This window comes from Pelophylax lessonae (assembly GCF_965119305.1).
Source record: "Pelophylax lessonae genome assembly, chromosome: 7".
Lineage (NCBI taxonomy): Eukaryota > Metazoa > Chordata > Amphibia > Anura > Ranidae > Pelophylax > Pelophylax lessonae.
The window spans coordinates 189,306,846-189,319,413 of NC_138774.1; the positions used below are offsets into that span (position 1 = coordinate 189,306,846).

The following is a 12,568-nucleotide window of genomic DNA, read 5'->3' on the forward strand; positions in this document are numbered from 1 at the left end:
TTTATTTTTTTTCAAAGTCCGTGGTGTGTGAACACACTCAAAGACTAACACCAGGTGCATAAAAAAGTGCACACACGCAAACGTGAGAAATAAAAAATGCACAGGGTGTGCGAAATGGTCGTCCCCTCTGAAGAGGTTGGACCCTGACCTTGATCCCCCGGGGCGCAAGACTCCTGACAGGGACTGAGGTACTTCCAATGGCTCGCCTGGCCGAAATCAGGCAAATCCCCTTCTCCAGGGGGGCTGCCGAAACAGCCCTACCCAAGTACTAGGTGGGGCTCCCCCGAAGGGAGACGCCATGAGAGAGGGCAGACTTAGCCAGAAGGCCATATCCACCCCCTCCCAAGACTTTCAAGGCTGGGCCCGAGGACCCACACCCTCCAAGTCGTGCATAGGAAGAAAAAAGGTGAAAGTGCAGTGCCTCAACAAAGAAAAACACACACAAACAAAAAGGTGGGGGAAGGGAAGTGGAGAAGTGCTTAGGTGCCAATGTGAGGTACAAAGGCAGGCCTTTCGGCCGGAATAAAAAAATCCTCTGGTCTAAGCCAAAAGGCCTGGCCCAAGAGGCAGGTGCGAAAAAGGTGTGTATGGTGTAGTGACCAAGGTGCCGAAAAACTCAAGGCGAGCTGCCCCTCACCAGTGAGAATTAAGGCACCCCAGGGGCACATACACCGTGGGCTTTTTCGGTCTCGGCCCCCCGGCCAGACCCAGTGTAGCCCATCCCTACCAGGAGGCTTGGAACGTGGACAGCATTAGGGAGAGCTTGCCTTCAATTGGGGACGAGGCCCTCTAATTTTTCTTTTTTAAAGCCCATAGCGTGTGAAACACACTCAAAAAGACTTAACACCCGGTGCATAAAAAGTGCACACACGCAAATGTGAAACACACAAAAACTGCACAGGGTGTGCGAATGGTCTGAACTCCGAAGAGGTTGGACCTATACCTCGATCCCCCGGGGCGCAAGACTCCTGACAGGGACTGAGGTACTTCCTATGGTTTGCCTGGCCGAGACCTGGCAAACCCCGTTCTCCAGGGGGGCTGCCGAAACAGCCCACCCCAAGTACTGGGTGGGGCTCCCCCGAAGGGAGACCCCATGAGAGAGGGCGAACTAAGCCAGAAGGCCATGTCCACCCCCTCCCAAGACTTTCAAGGTAGGCCCGGAGACCCACACCGTACTCATCGTGCAGGAAGAAAAGGTGAAAGTGAAGTGACAAACCACAAAGAAAAACACACACAAACAAAAAGGTGGGGAAGGGGAGAGGTGAATTAATGCCAATGTGTAAAATACAAAGGCAGGCCTTCCGGCCGGAATAAAAATTCCTCTGGTAGAAGCCAAAAGGCCTAGCCCAAGAGGCAGGTGCTGAAAAAGTGTGTAGGTGCAGTGACCAAGGTGCCGAAAAACTCAAGGCGAGCTGCCCCTCACCAGTGAGAATTAAGGCACCCCTGGGCTGCCACCCCAGGGGCACATACACCACGGGCTTTTTCTATCTCGGCCCAAAGGCCAGACCCAGCGTAGCCCTATCCTACCAGGAGGCATCAGAACTTTAGACAGCTTAGGGTGAACCTACCTTCAACTGGGGACAAGCCTTTTGCAAGGCCAGATTCAACCCAGGAGGAAAGGCTCTCCCACCGCCATCCGCCGTTCCTTACCAATCACATCCAGAAGCAGTACTAACTGGCCACGGAACCAATCCAGTTTTCTCGCTCCCTTCAAACTGGTAGGGGCGGACCCATTCAAATCAGAAGGCAATGGACCCATCCGGCTTTCTCTGACATGGCTTACTTCCTGGTCCTCCAGTTACGCCCAGAGCGCCCCGGTTCCTTTCAGCCCCATACCGATACTAACCATCAGGGTCCATACCAACTGATAAGAACAGATACTACACTTGATCTTAGCCAAAAGGACGAGGCCCTCGAATTCTCCATTAGAATCCTACATTGCTGAAAGATACACTGGAGAGATCCCTACTATATACGGCCATGAGCACAGGTGACAAGACACAGCAGACTCAGTGAGAGTGATTAAGCATGTCACATTGGTTGGAAAAAAACAACGCTTCCTGTGCCATTTTAATGATGCAGGAAACCGGTGTGAGTGGTAAAAATGGTTTTCAGAATAAAAAATGAAATTGCGGGTTTCATCCCTAATTGACAAAGTTACCCTGGCGGTTTTCAGTATAGTACTGTCTTCCAGTAACCTGGCACACAGCTCACATGCCTCTCTGCACATGCAGGGAACATACTACATGGCAGATCACGCATAGCATCTGAGTGGCAAAAGGGGCCAGCAGAGTGAGCTGGAGCAAACATCTCCAGCTCTTTTGCCCCCTATGATGTGCCTGGAGCAGACATAAAATTGAAAATGGATCAGATCACTTTTAATTAACAAGGGGGGTGCCACCTTTGTAAATTAGGATCAATATCTGTTTTATTTTCTCAGTTTAGAACAGTGGTACAGGCGTTATGAATGTGCCACTCTTTGTTAATTTCACTCAATGTATACATATATTTAAAGAATTCTTCATGGATGGAAATGTTGACCAAGTGCAATGTCATCTTTCTAACCAATGTAGTTATGATCTGGAGATAATCCACTGCATTACGCACATTAAAGCTTCAGTTGTGCTTCAAAGTAATGGAAAAACTATATGAAATTCTCACTTGATATCATCTATTTCACGCTCAACTTCTTGGATCTGCTTTGTTAAAATTTTCTTTTCCATGTCGTTCTTGGCATTATCGTGCTTCTGCTGGAGATATTCTATCCTGCAAATAATAATTCCCAGTTAATTCTTACAAAGGAATCCATTTTAATTAAAAAAAAAAAAAATATCAGTTGCCTAAACAAATAAAGTGTTAAGTATGTTCCACTGGAAAAAAAATCAAGAATAGCTCCACATATGACCTGAGAGAGTCAATGGCAGTATTAATCCCAAAACCAAAAATTATATACACTGTAGCTGCATTGGCTTTCTTTTTTCTAAGCATTTTCCCTCCTGTTTTCATCTGGTGATCTGTCCAGTAACACATCATCTGTATTAAAGTGCCCTCACTCTGGATGAAGGAGCAAAAGAGACACTTTTGGGCAGCAGCATTATCAGTCTGGGGGGAAAAGGTAGTGTTAGATGTTCTAGCAGGTTTAGATACAGTAAAAATTTGAGGCCATATTTCACCTAACAGTTCCTAAGCAGTTACAGAGACAATTTTGTTCCTTTTGGGATAAATCGATTTAAACTATACTTCACTATTGCTTTCCTTGCTTATTTCTGGCTATGTGGTAATATCGCTGAGGCAAGTTTATGTGAAGCGATCCAGTGGCTGTGTAGGACATGCCTTTCTGAAGTATGACAGGATTGAGGCACACGCAACTGTGACACAGGAATCTGGAGCCATTAATCTAGGCGGGATCTATCATTCTAAAGCGCTGTTAGACCTCCCAAGATGAGGGGTCTAAATGTTTGGTAAATTGCTTTATTTGTATAGGGTGGCTGGTGCACATTTGGTGTGAAGAGTTTGCATTCACCGTTGACTATCTGAGTTTGAATTTTTCACTGGACTTTAATTTGATATTAGGATTTATGCACTCTGTTTTTTGAAACATGCAATACATTCACTCTAGCATACAGTAGTATTAGCACACGCGCATTTATTGTCAATGAGTACATAACAGGACTAAGTGAGGTTTTAGATTTTCCTGCTTAAAATGTCTAGTTTGTTATGGGCAGGACATATTTTCCAAGAGATGTGCTGTGCTGCAGAGCCATTAAGGAATATTATTACAAATAAAAAAAATTGCATGGAAAGACCAATTTACTACTGATATTTAAAGGTGTGAGTAAATACAAAAGAGGATAAACCATCTAGACATTTACCATATGAAGACTGCTCTAAATAGAACCTCTTTTATATAGGCATTCCTATGGGCAAAAGAATCATCCATTGACGTCCGCATTCATTCAGATTCTTTTCTTTAAACGGAACAGGCCTACATTTTTGTTTCATTTAAAAAACTGAAGCAGCCCTACAAACGGATATAAAATGGACAAACAGTAGATTTTTGCATTGGTTAGTAGAAGCCAGCACCTGCTAGAAAAGGAATGGAGAGGGAAATGAGCGCGTGGCCCCTCCCCATCCTGAACCATACCAGACCACATGCCCTCACACAGGGGAGGGGGGGATTCCTTGTCAGGAGGGGCCCTGGCAAAGCACCTTGTCCCCATGTTGATGAGGGCAAGGGCCTTTTCTCCACAACCCTGGACCAAAAACAAAGAAAAAAAACTACCTGCCGAACCAGCCCCATCTCTTGACGGCAACAAATAACGTTGTCAGTTCTCCCTGCTGCTGAAGTAAAGCGGGCCTTCTGACAGCTCCGCTTCTCCCTCGTCTTTAACCCTGCCAGTAAAATAACCAAAGGGGCAGGTCACAGGGTGATGTGATGTCATAAGGGGCAGGTCACCTAATGATTTCACTGGATGGCCCCGCCCCTTTGCTTACTTTAGCAGCAGGCAGAACCATGTCATTAGGGTTCAGCGGGTCATTTTTTTTTTTTCTTTAAATAAGGGACTTGTCCAAACCGGTGTTGTGAGTTTATTTACACTATTCATTTTTGCGGAAGGGGGGTACTGGATTTGGGTATCTATATTCCAATGAGTCACCCCCTGCACCTCTATAACCACTGGGCCAGGGTTGTGGGGAAGAGGGCCCTTAACATGGTGACAAGGTGCTTTGCTGGGGGTCCACCCTGGCTGTTGAGGGCATGTGGCCTGGTATGGTTCCAGGGGGGCTGCACACTCACACCCTGAAGGGCCTGGTATGGATTGGGGGGGGGGGGGGGTAGGGGTAAGACACCAGCAAGCAGCTTTTTTAAATTTTGTTTTTTTAATGTTGGCCCTTTTGTGGGGAATCCCACACTGACAGCAGTGATGAGACATGGTTGTTAAGGACGCATGTAAAAAAAACGTATGGAAAAATTATGTAGACTTAACTAAAAAATTATTTAAACTGAATCTGTTTTTTCTTTGAAAAAACTTTACTGAATGGATGACGCCCGTGTGAAAGGAGCCATAGGTGGAAATACAATAGAAATTTACAGCTTTTATTGCAAGACTTACTTAAGCATTTTGGGCTGCAGCATCCGCTGTAATGAATCGCTGAAAATTGCTTTTCTCAGTTCCAAACTATCTGCGGGCTTCCCTGGACAAGCAAACAAGTATGAATAGAATAAATATTGGAAAAAAGTGCGCTGCCAGAAAATAATTAAAAAAAGCCACTAGCAAAAAGCAAACAGTCAGACACACTGTACAATCAAAATTACAAAAAAATTTGCACACTAGTAGTAATAATGTCAATAGATATTCACAAAACAGTCCAATAGTGATCCAAGTATGGTAATAGTGATCGATATAATGCTGAGACTCCCGATCCATAAATCACCATGTGAAGAGAGAAATGGTAATAATAATGATCCAAATTCACCTCATGGGCCTTTTTTTTCATTTTTGCCTTTATGATGATACTCTGCACGGTCATATCCACCTGAGACGTTCTTGGATTGCTTTTGATCTCCAGCGGTTCCAAATTTCTGTATAGAATATTCATTCCAGGTGCAAATGAGACTGATCGAGTCCACTGGCTCCAGTAAGATTCCATTTTGAATGGTGGTGGATCACGAGGTGAATTTGTATCATTACGATTACCATTTCTCTCTTCACATGGTGGATTTATAGATCCGGAGTCTCAGCATTATTATTATCATTATTATTATCCATGTTTGGATCATTATCAGATGGTTTTGTGAATATTTTTGAAATTACCACTAGCGCAGCAAATTCTTTTTTTAGTAAGCGTGGAATAAATGATACAAAAATTATCAATGAAAAAGTGCATCTTATGTCTTCAGTTTTAGCGTTTAGGTTTTTTAACCTACAGTACTGTGGAAAAGTTTTAGGCAGGTGTGAAGAAATTCTGTAAAGTAAGAATTCTTTCAAAAAATAGAAGTTTTGTAAAAACTTACCATAAAATTTGTTTCTCTGAGTCCTCTGACAGTCGCCGCCCATCCATATTAGCCTTCATTATTGACTCTGCAGGAAAAAGCTAGGCAGTTAGAAATGTTAATAAAAAACTTTTCTATACTTAGACACACCTCTAGGGGGCCATCCCCAGCCATTATCCGGATCCAGCTACCACTTGTCCTCAGTTTGTAGCAAGCAGTACCGGAAGGCAATAACCCCCAGATCCAAAAAAAACAGAGGGGCAGGGGGCGGCGACTGTCAGAGGACTCAGAGAAAGTGCAGTGCAGGTGTGAGGGGTGGGAAGACGCAACCAACTGAAAAGGTAACGAAAAAACACCCCAAGGAAGAGGCAGAAAAAAATGTGTCTCTGCAAACCACCGCCACACTCAAAACTTTGTGGTCAAAAGGAAGCATCCGAGGATGCCAATACATCAATTCTGTAGAATTTTGTGAAAGAGTGCACAGACGACCAGGCCGCCGCATTGCACACCTGAGCCACAGAAGTCTGATGGCGAAAAACCCAAGAGGCGCTGACGGCTCTAGTAGAAAGGGCCTTTACAGGGAAAGGAGGAACCTGACCCTCGACGGAATATGCCCGACTAATCGTCTGTCTGATCCACTTAGAAATGGTTGCCGAGGACGCGGCCGAGCCCTTCCGAGGTCCCTCAGGAAGAACAAACAGGGAATCAGACTGCCAAAAAGATTTCGTGGCAGACAGGTAAACCCTAACCGCCCGGACCACATCCAAGGAAAGCCAGCCACCTCCTTGGGATGCTTGGGCTTCGCACAAAGCGAAGGCAACACAATATCCTCGTTGAGGTGGAACGAGGAAACCACCTTGGGAATAAAAGACTGAATGGGTCGCAGAACCACTTTATCCCAATGAAGCCCAGAGAATGAGAACGGCAAGACAAAGCCATCAATTCAGACACTCTGCGAACAGACGTGATAGCCCCCAAAAAGGCAACTTCCTAGGACAACACAGGCAGAGGAATATCTTTGATAGCCACAAAGGGAGGTTGTGGTAACCCAGACAACACCAAACTCAGGTCCCAGGGAGGCAAGGGAGCCTTCCTCAGGGAACCAGAAGCCTCACTCCTGTAATGAAAGAGCGAATCAAAGAATTAGACGCCAAGGGACGCTGGAAAAAGACGGCCAAGGCTGACAACCGACCCTCGACCGTGGTCAGTGCCAAACGCTGAGCCACCCCTTCCTTCAGGAAGGCCAAAAGCTTCGCCACCGAGAAGGAGCGAGGATGGGAACCATGCGACTCGCACCAGGCAATATACGCTGTCCAGGTGCAATGAGAAATCTTTCTAGAAGTAGCTTTACGCGCCTTCAATAAGGTAGGGATGACCGCATTCAGAAAACCCCCATCTCTCAAGACCAGGCTTTTAACAGCCACGCCGTTAAAGCCAGAGACTGTAAAACAGGATGGAAGATCTCTCTGCGAAGCCGTCAGGTAGGCGGGACGACCACCTGAACGACGTCCGCGTACCAGGACCGACGTGGCCAGTCTGGGGCCACCAGAATGACTGGCATCAGTTACGACGCCAACCTGCAGAGGAACTCGGACAACAGTTGAATCGGAGGGAAAGCCTACATCAGCCGATACCAGTGCCAAGCACCACTAACGCATCCGTGGCGTCCGTGTGGCGATCGCTAGGTCCGGCCACAAACTTTCCCACCTCATTGTCGAGACGGGACGCAAACAGATCCACGTCCGGAGTCCCCCACCGGGCACACAGAAGGCGAAACACCTCCGGACTCAGGGACCATTCTCCCCGGTCCAAGGTCTGACGACTCAGATAGTCCGCCAGCCAGATTTCCTTACCCGGAATTGCTGGAACATGCGATTCGGCCACTTTCTTGGCTGCCCGGGCACCCTTGGTGCCCCCTTGGTGAATGATAAAAGCCACAGTCGTGGCGTCGTCCGTCTGTACTCAAACCAGACACCCCTGAATTTGAGATGACCAACGTAACAGACAATGCTAGATAGCTCTGAGCTCAAAGACGTTTATTGGCAAGGAGGCCTCCATTGCCGACCACGTCCCCTGGGCACAAAGCGTGCCCAGAACTCCACCCCAGCCCGACAGGCTGGAATTCATGGTGAGCAATGCCCACAGCAGAGGCCGGAAGGACTGGCCTTGAGCCAGGGTCGGCGACTGGACCCACCACAAAAGATCCGACCGTACTTGGTGGCTCAGAGAAATCCTCCTGTCCAAAGACTGAGGTGTTCTGTCCCACCTTGCCAGGATCCCCGCTTGCAGAGTCCTTGTGTGAAATTGAGCAAATGGGACGGCTTCGAAAGCCGAAACCATCAGACCCAGAGACCGCATACAGGATTGCAAGGAGGAGAGATCGCTGTCCCTGAGTGACCTGATCTCGTCCCGCAGGGTCGGGAGTATTTCCCCTGGAAGGAAAACTCGTGCCTGAGCCGAGTCCAGGACCATCCCCAGGTACTGAAGATGAACTGAAGGAGTCAGTGTCGACGTCTGAAAAGTGATGGTCCATCCGAACTCCTGGAGCTTTTGAACTGTCATGGCCAGATCGCTCGTCAAAGTTGCACACGAGCTCGACCTTAAGAAGAAGAGGTCGTCCAGGCAACTGAGGACCGCAATCCCCTTGAAACGCAGTAAAGCCCGCACCGGAGCCAAACCATGGTGAAAACTCTGGGAGCCGAAGCGAGACCGAAGGGTAACGCCACCAACTGGTAGTGCTCCCCAGCCACCGCGAAGCGGAGATCACTGCGATTACCCTCGTGGATAGGGATGTGCAGATACGCATCTTTCAAGGCGATGGAGGCCAGGAAGTCCCCCGGACTCAACGACGCCACTACCGACCGGATGGATTCAATCCGGAACTTCTGTACCTTCACAAAGTTGGTCAGAAACTGTAGGTTCAGAATCGGACGCACTTCGCCCTCTCGGCTGGACACCGTGAACATGTTGGAATAAAACCACAAAACTCATCCCGTGAAGGCACCGGCACAATGACTCCTTGGGCAAGCAGATCTTGCACTGCCCCCATGAGATCTCCGAGATGATCGGGAGTCAGCTGGAGGTTGGACAGAAAGAACCTGTCTGCGGGGCGAGATCGAAACTCGACCTTGTACCCTGAACGAATCAGCACGTGAACCCACCTGTCCCAAATGCTGAACAACTAGGGTTCCACTAAGCAACGCAGACGTCCCCCCACCCCGAGGACAGGCGAGAACATCCCTTCAGGAAGAGGTGGAGTGGGCCGCCGAACCAGACTGACCGGCCTTTGGCTTACCCGACCATGGCTTCTTGTGCCCACCGGAAGGCTTGAAGGATTTGCCCTTGTCCTGTTTCTGGAAGGCACGAAAGGACCCACACTGAGCATGGAAGAAAGGCCCCCACCTAGAACAGGAGGACCTACCCGTAGTGACCTGGGGCAACAGAGTACTCGTACCCCCCCCCATGAGCCCCGTAATCAACTCATTCGGAGTGACCCCAAAAAGACGACTCCCCACATAAGGAAACATCAGACACCGTCTTTTTGGAAGCGTGGTCAGCCGACCAGCTTGTAAGCCAAGCATGCAGCGGATCGCGATCCCGACCGCAGAAAACCGAGCGACTAACAGAGCCTCGTCCAAGGCCGAGTCAAACAGGAACATCCCAGTCTGGGTAATCTGATCCACCATGTCAAAGGCAGTCGGAGAGGCCGACTCTGCCACCAGGGTGCTCCAAAGCACCTTAGACCTTGCCGTAAGAGCCTAAGAGGCCATCACCGAGGCAAACACAGGTTTAAGCAGGGAACCCGCTACCAGGTAAATGTGGCAGGAAAGCGCCTCAGTGCGCCTATCAGCCGGATCTTTGAACACCGCGGAGTCCTCCACTGGCATCAAGGTGGATTTATTCAGTCCAGAGACAGTGTGGTCCACTCTAGGGGACACCGTCAAACGTTTGTACACGGCCTCCTAAAAAGTGATAGCGGTGGGAAAAAACGCTTAGGTACCACCAGCATATGTTTAATGCGACGCCACTGGTCATTCACAATTTTGTGAAACTCCACAGGGCAGGGAAAAACCTGACCTGACTTCTGGGCCGTTCGGAACCCGAAAGAAGCCCGTTTCAGATAATGCAAAATCCACAAAAAATAACAGTTTTGGCAGAAAAATGCCCTTGGCATTAGTAAAAATCCCCCCACAGTGTCAGAAACTGTCATACTCTGCTCAGTGAGAAAATGGAAGGAAAGAGAGGAAGTGACCTCACGCCCCTAGAGGCCTAGTCCTTAAACCACAATAAAATGGTGCCTAATGAAACTCTTATGTAAAAAGTCACAGGCAAGATAGCCGTTTGCCCTTAATAGGCATGTACCCTTACCCAAGATGGCGCCTGATCGGCATCAGGACAGTATACATAAAATGGCTGCTGCCCACACACAGAACCCAGATACCTGCCCTCACCTAAAAAAGGCGGCCACAACAGGGGATCCCAAAGAGACCCCTCACCGCTATGGAGCCCCCCCCCACACCCCCCAGGTACCACAAGTACCCACACACAGCGCCCACAGCAGGGCCAGGGATGGAAATAACACCAAGCCGGCCATAAGGGGGATCCCACAGAGACCGCCAGCCCTGCCATCCCCTAAGAGTGGGCCCACAAACCCCCCCTAAAAGTCCCCAGGGACAAGGGGGTATCAGTACTCACCAGTCCAGGAAAGCGGGCACCGCTCTGATACGGGAGACCCCCCACCCTAAGTGGGGGTGCCGTCAGCGAAGGAGGGATGCTAGCAACATGCGTGCGTTCCGGAGTTGAGACACCCTAGGCGAAGAAGAAGCTCCGCAGGCTAGTCCCCATTCCAAGGGGCACTGTCTTTGCAAGGCCTGGGCGCACCAGTAACCTGCGACGCTCGTTGGCAGGCTGGGACTCCATAAGGATCTATATTACCCAGTGCAAGGTCCAGCTCTGCAGTCACTTTTAGTCCTCCAGGAAAAAGTCCCTGACTAACTAGTGATAGTGAGAGAAATAATAAAAACCTATTTTCAGAAAAAAACTAAGAAAAACCGAGACGCTAGGTCCCGGCCAGGAGAGCTAGCCTACTCCTACGCTAGGCAGCATAAAACTGAGGACAAGTGGTAACTGGATCAGGATAATGGCTGGGGACGGCCCCCTAGAGGTGTGTCTAAGCATAGAAAAGTTTTTTATTAACATTTCTAACTGCCTAGCTTACTCCTGCAGAGGGCGCCATTACCCAATAGTGAAGGCTTATATGGATGGGCGGCGACTGTCAGAGGACGTAAGAGAAATATACATTTTATTTGTTTATTTTTATCAATTTACAAAATGCAAAGTGAGCGAACAGAAGAAAAATCTAAATCAAACCAATATTTAGTGTGACTTTCTTTTGGCTTCAAACAAGCATCAGTTCTTACACTTGTACACTTTAGACACTTTCACAAAGTCAGGGATTTTGTAGGATTAGAGTGAGGTTTATGAATAACCATTTATACCAAGCAGGTGCCAATGATCATCAATTTTATATGTAGGTTGAAACACAGTCAACAACCGAAACACCTGTGTAGAAGGCTTAAATCTGGGTAAGAAAAAGCCGTGCTGCTACTAAAATTAACTTGTAAAAAAAAAGTAAGGGTGCGCACCTTTAGTCCCGGTTCACATTTGTGCGATGCGGGAACGCTGCGAATATGCTGCGTGATCCCGCATCGCATCCGCACCCCTGGCAGTTCACACTGCCAAAGGCGATACGCAGGGGGTGTAAGTTAAAAGTTAACAACACCCCCCAGTTGCGATCGCATATCGCAGTGGGATCTGCAAGTTCGCACAGAATCGGATCACACTAGTGTGAACCACTATGCGATCCGATTCGGCTGCGGATAAAAAAAAAAAAAAAAAGGGTCAGGTGCGTGTTTAGTGCGGATGCGGTGCGAATTCAGCCATACAAAGTGTACGGCTGAAATTTGCACCGCACAGAGATCGCATGTAATTTAGGAGCAGTGCGCTCCGAATTACATGCGATCTCCGTGATCGCACTAATGTGAACCGGGGCTCACTGGTCTCAAGATTTGATCACAATTATCCTATCAACGATTTGATTCAAATTTTGAAATGCATCACGATAAAAGCCCACAATTTTTATCCAAGAATTCAAGCAGTCAGAAGAACTAAATTTTTTTATTTTCATTTGCTTTTAGCGCAATATCCTTTTGGGGAGGGTATATCTCATAACCATCCCAAAAGAGGGCTACAAGTTATTCACTTTCAGTTCATTACAGAGAACAAAGAGGCATTCTTTAAATCTAGGAGGAAAAACAGAAAGGCTTCTTTGCCGTAAGAACTGTTAAAATGTGGAATAGCCTGACTTTCTCACAAACTAGTTCTGGGCTGCTCAGTAGATTGTTTTTAACAAAGACCTGAAATGCATTCCTGTCCTAAATGCACAAAATATAAGTGACAATGACAGAGGGATGGTGGTGGTGTGGGAAATGGGATCAGGCCGAGGGATGGTGGTGTGGGAAATGGGATCAGGCCAAGGGATGGTGGTGTGGGAAATGGGATCAGGCAGAGGGATGG

The 12,568-nt window shown here is 48.0% G+C and overlaps 1 protein-coding gene across 1 annotated transcript in view; it reads right to left on the bottom strand.

Annotated features, from left to right (window-relative positions):
- SNAPC4 (small nuclear RNA activating complex polypeptide 4) overlaps positions 1 to 12,568 on the bottom strand; it is a 185,220-nt gene that overhangs the window by 156,734 nt on the left and 15,918 nt on the right. Inside the window, exons 7-8 of the mRNA XM_082264404.1 lie at positions 5,112 to 5,193; positions 2,662 to 2,766 (exon numbers count right to left, since the gene is read on the bottom strand). Coding sequence (XP_082120530.1) covers positions 2,662 to 2,766; positions 5,112 to 5,193 — 187 coding nt within the window. The remainder of the gene's footprint in view (positions 1 to 2,661; positions 2,767 to 5,111; positions 5,194 to 12,568) is intronic.